The sequence below is a fragment of the Cannabis sativa genome, chromosome 7, assembly GCF_029168945.1.
Source record: "Cannabis sativa cultivar Pink pepper isolate KNU-18-1 chromosome 7, ASM2916894v1, whole genome shotgun sequence".
Taxonomy (NCBI): Eukaryota; Viridiplantae; Streptophyta; class Magnoliopsida; order Rosales; family Cannabaceae; genus Cannabis; species Cannabis sativa.
The window spans coordinates 17,370,835-17,390,818 of NC_083607.1; the positions used below are offsets into that span (position 1 = coordinate 17,370,835).

The window sequence follows — 19,984 nt, forward strand, 5'->3', positions numbered from 1 at the left end:
CACCTCTCACTAAGGAAAGTTCCCATGATGATAAAAGGGAATTTGAGAGGTGGGATCGTTCAAATCGCATGAGTCTAATGATTATGAAACACAACATTCCAGAAGCCTTTTGGGGCACCGAATCCGAAGGGGTTACTATGGCTAAGAATTTCCTTGAACAAATTGGGGAACGTTTTGCTAAAACGATAAGGTTGAAATGACAACACTTCTTGGTTTTTTAATGAACATGAAGTATAAGGGTCAAGAAAATGTAAGGGAGTACATTATGGAAATGCATCATATTGTCTCAAGATTAAGGACACTTAAGATTGAGCTTTCAGATGATGTACTTGTACTCATGGTTTTGTTAACGCTTCCTCCATAGTTTAACCAATTTAAAATTAGTTACAACTGTCAAAAGGAGAAATGGACTCTCAACGAGCTTATTTCTCATTGTGTGCAAGAGGAAGAAAGGTTGAAAAAGGACAAAACCGAAAGTGCTCATTTGGCCACTGCCCCTAAGGATAAGGGCAAGAAAAGAAAATTTGAGAATGAAGCTGCTAAGGGTCCAGTTCAAAAGAAACAACAACATGATTCTAAGGGTTGTTTCTTTTGTAACCAACCTGGACATGTGAAGAAAGATTGTGCCAAATATCACGCATGGCGTGTAAAGAAAGGTATTAATCTTGCTTTGGTCTGTTCTGAGGTTAATTTAGTTTCAGTACCTAGAAACACTTGGTGGATAGATTCTGGTGCTACTACTCACATAAGTGTTTCTATGCAGGGTTGCCTGAGCTACCGAAAGCCAAGTGATGGTGAAAGATACATCTTTGTGGGCGATGGACAATCGGTAGAAGTGGAAGCAATTTGGCATTTTAGATTGTTATTAGGAACTGGTTTTTATTTGGATTTGAAAGACACTTTTGTTGTGCCGTCTTTTAGACGGGATTTAGTTTCTGTTTCTTTGTTGGACAAATTTGGATATTGTTGTTCATTTGGAAACAATCAGTTTACTTTGTCTTTAAATTCAAATGTTATTGGAACTGGTTATTTGAATACTTATGACAATCTTTATTTGCTAGAAACAATTGGATCCTATAATGAAACCTTGCATGTGGAATCACGAGGTACTAAACGCAAATTAGATAAAGAAATTCAGCGTCATTATGGCATAAACGCTTAGGTCATATCTCAAGAGGTAGAATTGAGCGTCTTGTGTCTGATGACATTTTAGAGTCTCTTGACTTTCACAGATTTCAATGTCTGTGTAGATTGTATCAATGGAAAACAGACCAAAACTAAGAGATTAAGTGCCAATAAAGATTAGGTCCCTCTGGGGAGAAGTATTAAAGACAACAGCTTACATTTTGAATAGAGGACCAAGTAAAGCAGTTGCAAAAACACCTTATGAGCTTTGGACAGGTCGAAAGCCTAGTCTAAAGCATTTCCACATTTGGGGATGTCCAGCTGAGGCAAGGCCTTATAGGCCACATCAAAATAAATTGGACTCCAAAACAGTTAGCAGCTACTTTATTGGTTATTCTGAGCGATCTAGGGGCTATAAGTTTTATGATCCCACTGTCAGAAATATTTTTGAGACGGGAACTGCAACAATTTTTGAGGATGTTGAATTTGGTGGGAGAAATAAGGTTAGAGACATTATTTTTGAGGAGGAATTGAATTCAAACTCAGTTCCTACTATCATTTTAGACAATGTTCAGGCTTCCAAACCTGTCATTGATCAAGAAATGAATTTGGACCTCAACAAGACAATGTTGAACAACTCCCAAATCAGGATGAGGCTATTGTTCTAGAAAAACAAATTCAACACCCTCAAGAACAAGAGCCATTAAGGAGATCCACAAGAGAGAGAAGAAATGCTATTTCATATGACTATTTTGTATTTCTTCAAGAACATGAGGATTAAATTGGAATGATGGAAGATGATCCAATCAACTTGCATCAGGCCATGAAAAGTTCTAACTCTCAAAAGTGGATTGATGCCATGGATTAAGAGAATAAGTCTATGCAAGACAATAAAGTTTGGGAAGTTGTCCCATTACCAGAAGGTGTAAAACCAATTGGTTGTAAGTGGATACTTAAAACCAAAAAGGATGAATATGGTAATGTGGTGAGATTTAAGGCACGTCTTGTAGCAAAAAGCTATACTCAGAAACAAGGCATTGATTATACAGAGACTTTCTCTCCGGTTTCATCGAAAGACTCTTTTAGGATAATATTGGCACTTGTTGCTCATTTTGACCTTGAGTTACATTAGATGGATGTTAAAACAGCGTTTCTCAATGGCGACATTGATGAGACAATTTATATGGAGCAACCAGAAAACTTTGTAGTTGGTGACCCAAAGAATATGGTTTGCAAATTAAAGAAATCCATCTATGGACTCAAGCAAGCTTCTCATCAATGGTATCACAAGTTTCATCAAGTAATTATCTCAATTGGTTTTGAGATGAATATTATTGATGATTGTGTATATCACAAGTTCAGTGGGAGTAAATACATATTTCTGGTTCTATATGTCGATGACATATTGCTTGCTACTAATGATATAGGCTTATTGCACGAAACTAAGAGATTTTTATCTAAGCAATTTGAGATGAAAGATCTTGGTGACGCCTCTTTTGTATTAGGAATTCAAATACGTCGAGATCGTTCTCGGGGTATTCTTGGATTATCACAAAAGAGCTATATCGATAAAGTACTCAAAAGGTTTGGCATGCAAGATTGTAGACCAGGTGACACCCCTGTTGCTAAAGGAGACAAATTCAGTCTTAGTTAATGCCCTAAAAGTAGCCTTGAAATTCAGGAAATGAAAAATGTTCCCTATGCATTAGTTGTAGGGAGTCTAATGTATCTTCAGGTATGTACGCGTCCAGATATTGCGTACATTGTTGGGATGTTAGGCAGATATTTAAGCAACCCTGGTATGGACCATTGGATAGCAGCCAAGAGGGTTATGAGGTATCTTCGGAGAACAAAAGATTACATGCTCACATACAGGAAATCAGATCATTTGGAGGTCGTAGGGTATTCTGATTCTGATTTCGCTGGATGCCAAGATAGCAAAAGGTCTACATCAGGCTACATTTTCTTGTTAGCTGGAGGAGCTATATTCTGGAAAATTGTCAAACAAACACTTGTAGCTTCTTCCACTATGGCAGCTGAATTCGTAGCGTGTTATGAGGCATCAAATCAGGGAATATGGCTGAGAAACTTTGTCACTAGGCTGCGTGTTTTGGAGAATGTTGAAAGACCACTTAAGATATTTTGTGACAATAAATCAGCAGTGCTGTATTCCAACAACAATAGGAGCTCATCCAAGTCAAAGCATATTGACATAAAGTTCCTAGTTGTGAAAGAAAGAGTGCAGAGTGGACAGATTTCCATAGAGCATATTGGGACAAACTCCATGATAGCGGATCCGCTCACAAAAGGATTACCACCCAAGGTCTTTCATGAGCACTGCTCATATGGGTGTAGTATTACTTGAGGATATCATGATTTAGTGGGAGTTTGTATTCTCTTTGCTTTATGTTTGTTTAAGACATTTATGTATTTGGTTATTTTCTGATCAGAAATAAAGTTTTCAGTTTATTCACTCTGTTTTGTTATGTTAAATTCTGACCTTACTTTGGTTTAAGGAGGACCAGTTGGAAATAGGCATGTTCGGTTCACATTGCATGTAATTTCCAGGCTACACATCCATGATTGATCTATGTCATTTGGCTATATTTGTATATGTGACCATTGATGGGTTTAGTCATGATTGATATGACGAAAATCGCTTTGATCCTATATGGGTATAGTTGATGGACGAGATTGTTGTTAATACCTTTATGTAATAGCAAATTTTGAGCTCATAAGGTTATACATTTATCAGGTAACATATGTTGCCCAAGTGGGAGATTGTTGGATTAAAAATCCTATGTGGGCACATATGTATAATGTATATGCTATTATAAAGTGTGATACAAAATTAAGTGACCAATTATGTTATGGGTATCAAAAGGGTATTAAATTGTCATGGAATTAATGTGTAGATACCATAAGTTAATTTATAATTTGTTGAGGGGCCAAATTATAAATACCCAAAACTCATTCTAAGATGAGTCTATAAATAGGTAGTGGTCCCCAAGAAACACTAGGGTTTCTGTATTCTCTCCTTCCCCATCAGAGAAAATACTTAAGAAAATAGTGTATTCTTGGAAGATCAAAACCTTCTCTGCAATCTCCAACAATGACTTCAGGTTAGTGCTTCCGCTCATATTTTGTCATCATCTTCTTCTTTAATTTAGCAAAGGCTTTATAAATTTATGATTTAGGGTTTTCTATATTAAAGTACTTAAGGAATATGTTTAGATCTGTGATTTATATATTTCTTTGAGTGTTTTATAAACCCTAACATTATTATTATATCAAATATTTTAAATAGAAAAAATAAATCCACAATTGAAATGCATTCATTTAGGGGAACAATATATATGGTCAAATAAATAACAACACTACCAACTTATATAATTTATTTCTTAAGAAACTACTAAATATATTAAAAATATTTCTTATGAATATAAAAAAAATTCCAAAAAAAAAAAACATTCAACGTGCATTGCATGTAGTTGCCGCCTAGTATATATATATATACTAGTGGCATCTCACGTGCGAAGCACGTGTGAGCTCCTAAAAATATTTAAGCACAACTATTTTAAAAAATAATTAGTATTTTATCTCCAAAACTTGATACTACCAAATTGTATATTCTAAAATGTACATCATAATGATAAAGTTTTGTGAACTCTTTCATTTACAAAAATATAGTACTTTTGTTAGCTTTAGTTTTTTTTTATCATTTCACAATTGATGAGTCGTTGTAAATTAATTAATTTTCACATGAACATAGACAACTACTAAATTATGCCTCTTTTTTTTTTAAAAAAAAAGATATTAATTAAATATTTTTTCTAATAATTAAAAAAATCCAACCTAAAGTATATTATTGTTGATTTAGATAAAAAAATTTGTACCTTCATTTTTTATGTTTTGAGGATAATATCAATTTAGGTTTGTAACTAAAGAAATATCGTAACGAATATGGATATGAGTTGATAAATATGAAGAAACTTGAATCTGATTTGTTTAAATGAACTTAATTTTTTAGAGAAAGAATTAAATTTTTTTTTCTTAAGATTTATTGCATTTTCAATAAAAAAAATTAAATATATATATAAAAAGACATAATATGATAATAGTTAAAGTTCAAGATAAAAACGCTAATTATTCAATATTTTAATAGTAAAAATAAGTAAAATTTAACATAAAAGACTATGATAATGGAAAGGGATATTTTTATTCTTCCATATAGAATGATAAAAACACTAATTATTCTATTTAAATAAATCATAAATAGAAGTTCTATCCTTCATTTTGATTTTTTTTTTTTTTCCAAAAAGCAGTGTACATATAAATTAATAGGCTCTTTTACAATGCACCACACTTAAAATTAGGTGTACCAGCCGACTTTTTTTTATAATATGTGAATAATTATAATCTTAATTTTTTTTTGTATGATGATGTTTATTTTAATTATTTAAGACTTGTGTGCTATTTATAAAATGATAATAATTAAAAGATGCACTTTATATGATGATGTTTACTTTAGTTATACAAAAATAGAATTCAAATAATTTTACATACGTATAAAATAAAAGAGACACATATGCAACAGATTGTAAGGGTGTAAAAACTTTCTGTGTATTATTATGGATGCTGAAAATAGTAGAGAGTGTATCGATTTTGTAAAGAGTGCAGCATAAAAATTTCTCTTATATATTATTATTGATATGTTTATAAAATTTAAAATTTATTTATTTTATTTAAAAAATTAACATAATAATAGAGATATTTTTTTTTTACTTTTAATATTATGGTTTGAATAGAGTTTAAAAAGAAGAAAGAACTTGAATGTTGATGATTAATTATCTTTCTCATTCTGAGTTTCTATCTCCGAAAAATATATTAGAAGTTGTTTTAGAAATAATAACATTAAAACCTTTTTAAAATTCCCCTTTATAATTACATTTAAAATTTGTAAATCATGATCAGGATGTTGTCACAACTATTTTATGTCGCGACTAACAACTTACTTTATTACAAAATATAGAAGGTCGCATCTGTGATTATTATAAGTTACAATTTTCTAAATAATTTTTCTTAATTATTTTTATTTTGTTATTTAAAAATTTATAAATAAACCATTCTAAAGATTAAAATATTATTTGATTCTTTGCTGCAAGAAAAATATTATTTAATTCTTTTAAAAAATAATTATTTAAAGGTACACAATTTAAATTACTTTGTAGAAAAAATAATTATTAATCATTAATTGAATATGACGTTAGATTGAATATTACAAAATAATTTATTTTTGAAAAGAATTACAAAAATAATATTACTTTTTAAAATAATAGTTATTAGTTATTGATATTAAAAAAAAAAATTATAGTATAATTTTTAATTAATGAGGTAGTATTATTTTTAAAATTTTATATTATTTCTAATACTAAAATGGAATACACATAAATAATACAATATATATTGTCTCAAATATTTAATTATACATACACATAATTTTCTTTATTATATTGTATGATTATTAATTAATATATATATAGACATGGTTATATAGATAATCATTATCAAATCCAAAATTAGCTTAAAAAAATAAAGAAACATTATTTATTTGAAAATATTTATAGCAAAAAGAAAAAAAAATCACAAGACAAAATGATCATTTTCACAAATATTTCACATAAAATAAAATGTTAATTGGAGGGCAAACTTAGCTTAATGAAAAAATAGTTCAATGGCCTACTTTAATTTTTTTGTAATTAAATATATAGTAAAGGCTAATTGTGTAATTTAATTAGTAAAAGCCCAAAAACATTCACACTTTTATATAGGTTATAGATATATACTAGCAAAAAGCTACGTGCGAGGCACGTATACTAAATTTTATGCTAGTTTTTTTCTATGTTATTTGAAAGTGATACAATTAAAAATTAAAGAAAAAATATTATTAGTTATTAGGTAAGATTATTATTATGTGTATCTAAATATTATAGTTTATAATGTTGTCAATTAAAAGTGAATACCGAATGCAATATATTAGTGTTTAATAAAGCTTGATGATTTAAATATGTTCTTGAGTTAATCCAAAAATAAATTAAAAATTGATGTTCCAATACTTAAAGAAACATTACTTAAATGGGTGTAAGATAAAAAGAAAATTAAAAATCAATCTCTAAATTGTTAATAATTGAAGATAGCATTTGTCTAAAAATTGTAGATAAGAAAACTAATGATAGTCATTGGTGGATTTCAATCTTCATTTGCTTCGATAGAGATAATAGTGTGTAATTTTTGTATTTTGCACTTTTCATTCTAGCCGGGTCCGCATATATCTGGATTGTCTATTTGTTCGTTGATAAATTGAATATAGTAGTGTCGACAAAAAAGTGAAAACCATGTTTAACAAAAAGTGATACAGTAGAACCTCTATTCAAGAATACTCTATTCAAGAATAATCTCTATTTTGTTATAAAAAAATGAAGTCCCAATTTGGGCCAGTTATAAATAAGAATAACCTCTATATTGTAATTAGTTATACATTTTTTAAGTCTCTTATTAATAAAATATACCTCTATATAAGAATAATTACATCTTAAAAAAAATATATACATATGTTTTATAAATTTACTTATGTAGAATTAATAATTTTTTTCAAATTATAGTACATGTATAAATATTATATGTACTCGAAAATAATTTTAATATAATATAGTATTAAGAATTGTTTATTGGTATTTTTGTTACATTGATATTTTTTGATATTTTAATTTTTTTTTCAAGTGTAACTCTATTTAGTTATAACCTCTCAATTAGAATATTATTTTCTTGGTCCCAAGTGTATTCTTGGATAGAGATTCTACTGTAGTATTCTATAACAAAATACTAGTAAATTATTTGAATTTAAATTATTTTAAAATAATATATTTTATTAAAATAAAACTCTCTACGATTAAAATTTCATATTTATCTTCATTCAAAAAGAAAAAAAAATTGATAAAAAAAAGAAAAAAAAAATGAAAAGTTTCTATTATTATCTCTACTGTCTAGATGTGAATAATGTTCTCTTCTTTCTTCCATATTCTTCTTTAGTTTTGTATATTGTGTTTGCAACATATATGTAAATTATTAAGTAACTTTAAAAAACTTTACTCCTGGAAACTAATGCATATGCCGAGCACTTACAATCATTTGTCAGCTGTAAACTTTGTTGGATTTTTTTTTTTTGCCATTAATGCTTGGTTTGTGAACTTTAGTTTTGTGAACTTTGATAAAAGTCACACTTTTTTTTTTTTATTATTATTATTACTTATATATTTTGTTATTAAGTTGTGAAGAAAAAAAAAAGAAAAGTGCGGATTGAAATATTATGTGTGATCCCATGGGAATGTCCAAATTGTAATAGGAAAAAGAATACTATAAATAATTAAAGAAAACCCAATCGTAGATGTACAACAGCTATTTCTTTTAGATTTAATGAGATTTATTTTATTATATATAAATAAAAAGTGATCCATGAATTTCTCATAAACCATTTTATTTTTAATATAAATAAAAAGTCACCCATGAATTTCTCATAAACCAAGAATTTTGTTATAAAAGCACACTTTATATAGAATATATATATATATATATATATATCACTTGGAGGTTTGTTAATTTGTTCCTTTTGAAAAGTATAATTCTATAATAGAAAAAGCTATGTCACAATTCGACTAATGATATCAAAACTATATATATATATTTAATAATTTCAATCTGTCTGTTTGATTGTTTATTGTTTGCGTTTTTAGAATTATGGTTCTTTGTATGTATATGTCCTTCCATTCAACCTATAAAGCTTAAGAATTATAACACTCGTTGGGCACCCTCCTACTTTCAGAAAAATAAAATGTGACATAATTTTTATTATGATTGAATATAAGTTTAACCCAACCCTTGATCAAGATGATTCGACCAAAAAAATATTTATAAATATTATTTTACACATTATGTGGATTTTTTTACAATTATATATATATACTGGATGGATATTAGTTAATATGTGTATATTAATTTTATTATTTTTCTAGTTTTATTATGATATTCTTAATATTGTATGCAGGACTACTTGATAATTAGCAAGTCTTATTTTCACAAAAAAAAATTAAAATTTTCTTGATTGTTCATTGCCAGAGGTATGTACAATGACTTAATTATTTTGTTTAACAATATTATGAAAATTTTAGAGGAGTTTGAAAATGTTAGATATCTATCCATAGCGAAGTAGGTTCTGAGATTATACTGCGGTCGAATGGGTGGAATAATATGCATGTTAAATGAGTTTGAATATCTTAAATATTCATACGTAGTGAAGTAGGTTCTGCGATTAACTATGGTCGGATGGGTGATGATTTTGTATTTTCATTTATTGTTTTTTGTTGTTAATTGATAGGTGATTTATTAAATTGGTAAATATTGTATAAACAGAGGAAACTCTACCGAAATTTTTAAAAATTGAATTATTTTTAAATAACTAGTACTTAAATAAAAAAAATAGTTTAAAAACTCGATAGATTGATCTTTTAGCTTACTTAATGTGATTTAATTATTTTAGGTGGTTTTAGTTAGATATGGATAAAGAATGGATGAAAGAAAATAAATTGTCTAAGGAATATGAAGAGGGTGTTGAGTATTTCATGGAATTTGCCATAAAAAATGGCGACGACCCTAATATGATACCTTGCCCATGTGTGATGTGTCGAAATTTTAAAAAGTTGAGTGGTGTAGACGTAAGAGTACACCTTTACAAATTTGGTATAGATTCGTCATACAAAAATTGGATTTGGCATGGTGAGCGGGTGACTCGACCGAATTCTTCGAAAAGAGCTCGCAGAGAGCATGTATTGAACAATAATTTTGATAATGACATGTTTAACAATGTAGAAGAAAATTTTGCAGAACGCCCATATGAAATTGTAAGACTGATTGAGGAGTCCGAAAAGCCAATTTATCCAGGGTCTAAGGTTACAAAAATGTCATTCTTGGTTAGGATGTATAATTTAAAGGCTAGAAATAGATGGAGTGACAATGGGTTTTCTCAACTACTTTCTTACATGTGTGAGATTTTCCCTGAAGGTAACAATATCCCTAGTAGTACTTATGAGGCGAAGAAGGTATTGCGATCACTGGGCATGGAGTAAGAAAAGATACATGCATGCCCCAATAATTGCATTTTGTTTAGGAATGAGTTTGCTGAGGCTAGTAATTGCCCTGTGTGTAAGTACTCTCGTTGGAAGTTGAATGATAATGGGAAAGAGCTTAAAATTGGCACTCCTGCAAAATTGTTGTGGTATATTCCCCCCATCCCTAGGTTTAAGCAATTATTTCACAATCCAGAACATTCAAAGAGTCTTGTACGGCATGACGAAGAGAGAATTAAGGATGGAAAATTGCGTCATCCAGCGGATTCTCCATCTTGGAAGAAAATTGACGATATGTATCGAAAATTATTTTCGGATCCTAGAAATCTTTGCCTTGGTCTTTCTGCAGATGGAATTAATCCTCATAGTTCAATGAATAGCAATTACAGTTGCTGGCCAGTCAATCTTGTTATTTATAGTTATTTTCCCTCGTTTTCTGCTCTTGCAGCTTTTGTTGAAGCTATGGCGAAAACAAGGTCAAAAAGGGGGGAAAATTGAAATCTGAGACCAAAAAATCGAGGAAGAAGGAATCCAAACCTAGTCTGAGTGAATCGCAAGTCAGTACAATGGAAGATCTAGCTGATATAGAGCCGCTTGAACTGACTGAAAGTGAAGAAGATGAAATCGGAGAGATGTAAGGGAGAAGGAGATTGGAATCGATTCAGGATCAGGAGGATCTTTTTCAACCACCACTGTCTCCTCGAAGCTCATTACGGGAAATCTAGAGACGAGAAGATGCTCAACAAGACTTCATAAGCTTTATCAATGCCAACTAGCAATGTAACAGTAGTCTTTCAAAAGGTATGCACCCTACTCCACCTATTCTGCGATCTGCAACTGTCGTACGGAATTTAGGAAACTCTTTTAAGAGTTCTCAACAGAGTAGGAAAGTGAAGATAAACCTAGAAGACATTGAAGAAGAGGTGAATTATTGGAAACCTTTACTGGTGTGTTATGTCCTTGGATCCAATCCACCATTACACACCCTTGAAGGATTTGCCAAAAGAATTTGGAATGAGAAAGTTGACAAAGTGAAAATGATGTCCTATGGTATCTTCATTATTAGATTTAACTCAATTGATAGCAGGGATTCTGTGTTGAATGGGGGTTACATCTTCTTCAATAGAAGACCAGTCATAATGAAACCATGAAAAGGAAGATGTGAAGAATGTGCCAATTTAGATTCATCTTGAGGACTTAGATCTCAAGTATTGGGGTCAGAAATCTTTATTCAAAATTGTTGGACAAATAGGTAATCCAATAATGGTAGGTGCTGTCACTAATGAAAGAGAAAGGCTAAGTTATCCTAGCGTACTAATAGAGGTTAGCTTCGACCAAGAATTGCCTGGACTAGTGGAATTTGAGAGCGAATATGGAATGAATACACATGTTGTTGTTCAGTATGAATGGAAGTCCAATCTGTGTAAACACTGCTTTGGTATGGGTCACACGACAGAGGAATGCAAGAAAAAAACTCAGACAAAGCAGGAAAGGGCAATTAAAGCTGATAAAAGGAATGATAAAGCTAAAGACCAGCTGGATGCTGATGGATTTAAGGCAATCACTAATGGGAAAAGAACCAGAAGCAACGAGGCTCCTGCAGGAACTAAACTAGAGAATGCTTTTAGCATTCTGGAAAGTAGTAGTGGAGAACAGCATGGAATACAGGAAGAACCAATGAAGGAAAACCAAGCTAATATAAGAGTTGGGGGAGATCCCTCTCTTGGAAATGGATTCCTATGCTGGAATGTTCGGGGGGCCAACAACACTCAAAAACAGAGGTTAATTAAACAATTCATTCAGGCTCAGGGTGTTGGTTTGGTGGGGCTCCTCGAGACTGTTGGAGATTATTTTACCATGATCTTAGATCTACTCACAAGTATGTTGATTAACACCCTAAATATGAACTTTCTAAGACGATGAAATAAACACATATAAAGTTTAGTAAACCTTACATTGGGTGTAGCGGAATAATATGACTCCTTCCGTTCAGATCTCTAACCCTTGTATCCTTTCTGTCGCAGAGTATTATCAAGATCTGAACCTGGATCTCTTTCTCTCCTTCTTTAGTGCTGAAACTCCTTCTTGCTGAAAATATTTCTTCACGATCTTCCTCACTATGATTGAGGTATCACTTGCTGTGTGTGGACACTACTCTAACACTAAGTAATTTCGAAATTGAAGAGGGAAGAAAGAGAAGAAGGTGGCGGCTAGATATAGAGAGAGAAGGCTCAGGTTTTCTCTGAAGGAAAAGTGTAGAAATTTTAGTGTAATTTTCCTGAAGCCTTCACTATCTATTTATAGCATTCCACTAGGGATAGGTTTGAATTATTTGGCATTAAAATAATGAAAATATCAGAGGTAAAACCCTACAAAAGTGGCCGGCCCTATACAGTATGGATTTGGGCCTCACTTTTTGCAATTTTGCAGTTTTATCTTTTCTGCATCTGATTTTCTCAAAAACGCCAATTTTCTAATTCAACCATTTAAATGTCAATTCTAACTATTTAATAACTATAAATAATTATTAAATAATATTGTCATTTATCATATTTATTAATTGGACCATACAAAGTATCATAATTAACAAATAGACATAGTCTAAATTGAGAATTATAATTGATTAATCAAAACCAATTATATGAGTCTTACAAGCAATATTATCTCAACTAGTGGGGGGACCATGGGTCTATATAACCGAGCTTCCAATAAGCAAATCAAGAATTTATAACCTAAATTCACTAACTTATTAATTCTTCGTTGAATCCACGCATAGAGCTTAAAATGGCACTCTCAGTATATAGAATGCTCTATATGTTCCACCATATAGACACATCATTAGCTATCCATTGTTATAATCCTAATTTGATCAATGATCCTCTATATGAATGATCTACACTGTAAAGGGATTAGATTACCGTTACACCCTACAATGTATTTAATCCTTAAAACACATAACCCCGTATAAATGATATTTCAGCTTATGTGAAATGAGTACTCCACAATTTATTTTTGTTTGGTCAAGCTCGAAGGAGATCATCCTTTACTTACTATTCGCCAGATAGAAGCTATAGATTCCATGTTTATGTTAGCGCTCTCACTCAATTGCACTACCGTGTTCCCAAAATGTACGTATCACCCTGACCTAAAAGTAGGCTTAACTAACAAATCAAAGAACACGAATAGCCTCTTGAGATTGAGCCTAATCATAACAGGATTAAGATCATTTGATCTAGGATCAACTAGGCGATATTGACTTGAATAGATTTTACGGTAAGTTTAATAAATCTAAGTCAAAGTTCAATATCAGTCCCTTCCGATGCATACTCCATGCATCCAACCTGAGCTTTACTTTAACCAATGCTCTGGAAAGAACATAGCATTTCTCCAAATGCAAGTAAACTCTGTTGTAGATTATCATATCAGTAAAACCCTATGTCTGATAAATCTAGGAAACTTTATTCACATAGTCATGTTTACTTTCCAAAGTGTTGACGACACAATAAACAAGATCAAATATGAGAAAAGGGTTTCAGATGAATTTATACATTATGTACATATAATCATGAAATAAATCATGTGAACCATGCAACATTAAATGTTATTTCTGATCTTTATTAATAAGTAAATCTGATTATATTGAAATGAGTTTTATTTAGGGCATAAAACCCAACAAACTCCCACTTGCACTAATATAAAACAAAAAGTGCAATTCAAATAATCTCAACACCTTGATATACAAATCAAGTGTAGTAGTAGTAAACTCCTCGTAATAGGATCTGAAAGGTTGTATTAAACACAACCTTTTCTCCACCATTACTCTTCCTTAATCACAAAATCATTGATAATGTGAAATTCCTCTCTATATGTCTACTCTTTTTGGGATACTGGATTCTATATCTTTGGCAACTACTTTTGGTTAATCAGGAAATAACACTAGTAGTTAAGGCAATTTGGAATGGTGCCAAAGTTGTAGAGAACTTTCCTTAGACTGAATAAGTACCTTTCCTGCAACTTTAACATTCAGTCCCTTTCTGGTAGACCTAGAAACTTCAGATAGGTTTTTACACTTCTCCAAAATCACCATTCCACCCCCAGAGTAATCACCATCTTATCAGAAAGATTTTCTAGCACAAAGGCAAATCTCGAAATCTGATGTGGTGTAGTCTAAGAGTTTTAAATACACCCTTATTGACTAACATATAGTTCCTCTTCTTAATCTTAAGATTTACTTGATTGTCTTCCAATGTTCTTCTCCTGGATTAATCTGATACCTACTCATTACTCCCACTCAACAGCAGGTGTCTGGTCTAAGGCATACTAAAGCATATCTGAGACCTCTCACTGTTGATATAAGAAATTCTTTCATGGCTTTATCTTTTCTGGAATAGTTGAGACTTTTCCTTAGATAAATAAAATCTATGCCTAGGAAGTTGTGAAGCTTCTATAGATTGTCATTAGAAAGAAAATGCTTCAGCATCTTACTAAAGTAAGTTGCTTGCATTAGAGTAAGTAATTACCAGGTATACCACAAGCCATAGGTTTAGATAAACTCAAACCTATAATACTAGGAACAGGAAGTCTTGTTAAGTCCATTGAATAGACTTATACACAAAATTTCCTTTGATGTCCTTGTAATAGAAAAATTTAGGTTACTCCATGTGAATGGATTAAACCATAGTTCTATTGGCTTTTCTTCTTAGTTTCTTATCTTGACAATCCATTACTTGTTTAAACTCACAATGGATTTTAATCACTAGTGTCTTCCAAGTCATAAGAAGGTGAGTTCCTAGAAACTCTCCCACTACGACAAGGTACCGTGAATTATGTCTAAGAAAACTAAATGGTATTTACCTCTTCGGTTGTGACAAGACAACAGAGGCAGTGGGATCATCATATGTCAAATAAGATGATAGAACACTTTTGGAATCAAGAAATAAATATCTCCTTTATTTGATACTTTATTTTCAGACTTAGTCATTTTCTTAGAAAAGTAGTATTTGTTTAAACAAACACTTTCTTATCTATTGACTATGGGATGGTCCACCCCTAATCACTTAGAATAGCTAACAAACATGCAAACCATGGTTAACAGTTCTAGCTTTTCTTAAGATTTGGATTAGGTCATCCATGAATCTAGTAATGAATTGCATTAAGTATACAACCATTACATCATTCTGAAATTGTATTACCATAGAAGGTCTTAGGCAACGACTAGTAACTAATCATCAATATGCAAATCAAAATTTCTGGGGAGGTAAGTTTGGATATAATTCAAAAATCAAATTAATTATCTTTGAACTGCATATCTACTAACTATTTCTCCACCCCTATCAGTTCGCAAGATCTTTAACCACTTACCTTAATGGTTTTAACCATTGCTAGAAATTTATGAAATTTTTCAAACATTTAAAATTTCTTTGCATAAGGTATAATCTAGAGTTATCGTTTTAAGAATACAACGAAAAACTCATATCCACCCCTGAATGTACATCCATCTGCGAATGAGATGAACTACTTTCAGTGGATATAGGCATATTAACTCATTGCAGAGATTGATCTTGTCAAAACCACTATGAACAAGATACAAATGCCATAGAATAAAAAAAATGTGGTTGTGTCTTTCTGATTACTTAGGTATAGTAACAAAGAGTTCTTAAAATATTGCAAGTGGATCCTCACAGAATACTAAACTCATATTCCATACAGTTTGAATCCATTGTTAGAAAATGGTTATTAAACACTTGTGAAAGTGTAACTGTATTGAATTCTGGAATTAGAAATATAAGAATATTTCTGTTAGGAATCTAAAATTAAAGTCAAAGACTTAAATTTATACCAAATATAATGAGTAATTCTTTCTTGGACCACCACTACTAATTTAAACTCTAAGATTTGCCCATACAAGTAGGAGATTTCTAAGATTGAGGATTTATATCATTTTGGGATAGAATTTCGAGAATATAATCAAAAGTGTCATTTAATTTCTTAAAAGAAAATAGAATGGCATTAAATGATTCATAGACCATTCATCCAATGATATGTTATTGAGCTAATTCGAAATGAATAAACTAGGAGGAATTAGGATAATTTCGTTGTTTAAATAAGAATCCAACGATGCTTCGATTAGCGAAAGTCAAAGTAATCTTATTTATACAATCTTCTTGTTTCATATCGTAAAAATACTAGTCTAAGGTGTCATCAATTGATGAACAGCTAGATGTTGCATATACAATATTTATCTTTCGAGATCTAACACTATTATGTATGTCTAATGGTGAAAATCCATTAGGGATATATCTCATTAGATAAACAAATCAAGTTAGACCAACAATGAAGATTCGAAATTAAACTACAATTTAATAACAGAAAATAACATGGGTCAATATAAATTCATACACAATTCAGAAATTATTAAACATATAGCAAGTAGGAATGACAAGTGAAAATACTAAAACATACAATCCTAAATAATTTCCAAGGTTTTCAACAAACTGATATCAGTGTCCCATTTAGGCGAGAGTCAAAGCTACCATCCATTGAATAGAGTTGTCAGCTCATCTAAAATGTTAAACATTCTAGCAACCTTTTATTCGATCAAGATTGGAATTCAGCGTTGTCCCGTTTAGGCGAGAGTCAAGGCAATTCTATCTTATGAGCTTCTACCATTGTTTCATAATTTGCAAGTCAAATATGGTCGCCACCATTAGGGTGATCCATACCATATAAAACACTTACAAACTACTTATCTTTCGAGATTAAATGGTGCGAAATTGCTAATGAACGTTCCTCCATTAGGGAGGATTACTCACTAAAACAAACGCGATGTAAAACCAACAATGGAGATCGAATATCTTAATAATAAAGCTCATTCTTTAAAATGTATTTTTATTATTATTTATAATAAAGTATATTCATTAAATATCGAATTTAGAATTAAAATTCTAAATTAAAATTTAATTTATTATTTATAAAATTATACTTAGATGGTGATTAAAATAAAGGGTAAATACCATTTTGGACCTTGTATTTTACAAAAGTTACCAATTAGACCTTCTGTTTTATTAAATGACAATTTGGACCCTCTGTTTTTATAAATAACACATAATTGGACCCTGAGCTCAATTATGGTCAAACTTTTTTTTGAATATGACCAAAATGACCCCAGATTTTCATTTTCATTTTTATTTAATTTTTTAAATATATAATATATTTTATATAACTTATAAAAGTAAAATAAAAAATTAAAATTACCATTTTGAATCTTATATTTTATAAAAATTATCAATTAAACTCTATATTTTGTTAAATAATATTATAACCCAATTTTAGTCCAACTATTAATTTTAACTAAATTTTTTTAATAGCTAATATATTTTCTATATTTTAAACAAATAAATAAAAATAACTTAAAAACCAAATATATTTTTTACCTTTTGGGTATTCTTGCTCAAAACACATAAACCTGCTACATAAACCTTTAAAAAAAAACACATAAATCTGCTACATTTTAGTGTTTAAAGTACTAACCAAAACATGTAAGTTTGCTAACTTTTAGTGTCAAAAGCACTAACCAAAACACGTAAGCTTGCTAATTTTTAGCGTCCAACGCACTAATCAAACATGTAATCCTAATAAACCTACATTTTTCACTACAAACATATAAATCAAAAGACACTAAATTTGGCAACTCTACAAACTTCATTGGGTAGGTTGTGACTGGAAAAGATCCGAGGGTGCTCCATGTATATTAAGCTTCTCTGCATTCTTTAAAGTATGTTCTTCAATACTTTCTTGAGGTTGATAATTTTCCTAAAATAAGAAAGTAATTAAAAACACTCATCTTGTATATTTTATAAACATTGACGTAGATTTTAAAAAAGATTACCTGATTTGTTGTATAATGTATTCTTCCATGACCTCTACCACGTGGTCTCCCCTACCTCTCTTTTTGTTAACCGGTTCAGAACTTGTCATTGGTGGTGCATCAATCAATAAAAGTCCAAATTATTTTTTCCATACTATCCAATAAAAATAATTCCAGAGATAAAATCGCAATTATTTTTCACGAAAATTTCACAAACATCAATCAATCATCAAATAACACTCAATACAACATGATACCATCCAAAAACAAACAAACAATCGTTTTAAAGTCCAAATTTCTTGCAAGTAAATCAATTACCATGGCTCTGAGGCCAGTTGTTGGAATTTATTTTACCAGGATCTTAGATCTACTCACAAGTATGGTTATTAACATCCTAAATAAGAACTTTCTAAAACGATGAAATAAACACATATAAAGTTAAAGAAACCTTACATTGGGTGCAGCGGAATAATATGACTCCTTCCGTTCAGATATCTAGCCCTTGATTCCTTTCTGTAGCAGAGCATTATCAATATCTGAACCTGGATCTCTTTCTCTAAATCTTTGATGCTGAAACTCCTTTGCTGATGATCTTTCTTCACGATCTTCCTCACTATGATTGAGGTATCACTTGATGTGTGTGGGCACTACTCTCACACTAAGATTTTCAAAATTGAAGAGGGAAGGAGAAAGAGAAGGGTCAGCCAAAGATAGGGAGAGAGAAGGCTCAGTTTTTTCTGAATCAGTAGTGTAGAAATTTAAGTGTAAATTTCCTGAAGCCTTCACTATCTATTTATAGCATTCCACTAGGGTTAGGTTTGAATTATTTAAAATAATGAAAAAATCAGTTTAAATTTCCTACAAAAGTGGTTGGCCCTATACAAGTGGATTTGGGCCTCACTTTTTGCAATTTTGCAGTTTTATCTTTTCTGCATCTGATTTTCTAAAAAATGTCAATTTTCTAATTCAACCATTTAAATGCCAATTCTAACTATTTAATAACTATAAATAATTATTAAATAATATTGTCATTTATCATATTTATTAATTGAACCATACAAAGTATCATAATTAACAAATATGCCCCTAAAACTTTTTCTTTACAATTTCGCCCTTACTTAGTGAAAATTTCACAAATAGACATAGTCTAAATTGAGAATTATAATTGATTAATCAAAACCAATTACATGAGTCTTACAAGCAATATTATCACAATTAGTGCGGGGACCATGGGTCTATATAACCGAGCTTCCAATAAGTAGATCAAGAATTTAGCACTAAAATTCACTAACTTATTAATTCTTCGTTGAATCCACGCATAAAACTTAGAATTGCACTCTCAGTATATAGAATGCTCTATATGTTCCACCATATAGACACATCATTAGTTATCCATTGTTATAATCCTAATGTGATCAATGATCCTTTATATGAATGATCTACACTGTAAAGGGATTAAATACCGTTACACCCTACAATGTATTTATTCCTTAAAACACTTGACCCCGTATAAATGATATTTCAGCTTATGTGAAATGAGTACTCCACCATTTATGTTCGTTTGGTCAAGCTCGAAGGAGATCATCCTTTGCTTACTATTCGCCAGATAGAAGCTATAGATTCCATGTTTATGTTACCGCTCCCACTCAATTGCACTACCGTGCTCCCAAAATGTACGTATCACCCTGACCTAAAAGTAGGCTTAACTAACAAATCAAAGAACACGAATAGCCTTTCAAGATTAAGCCTAATCATAACAGGATTAAGAACATTTGATCTAGGATCAACTTGGCGATATTGACTTGAATAGATA

At 30.8% G+C, this 19,984-nt stretch overlaps 2 protein-coding genes across 4 annotated transcripts in view; both read left to right on the plus strand.

Moving 5' to 3' along the window:
* Positions 1 to 19,984, plus strand: part of LOC115697515 (uncharacterized) — an 84,344-nt gene that overhangs the window by 21,446 nt on the left and 42,914 nt on the right. The window lies entirely within an intron of this gene.
* Positions 9,735 to 10,802, plus strand: LOC133039659 (uncharacterized). The gene is made up of 2 exons (XM_061118567.1): positions 9,735 to 10,300; positions 10,346 to 10,802. Exons 1-2 carry the CDS (start codon positions 9,735 to 9,737, stop codon positions 10,800 to 10,802), a joined length of 1,023 nt encoding a protein of 340 aa, XP_060974550.1.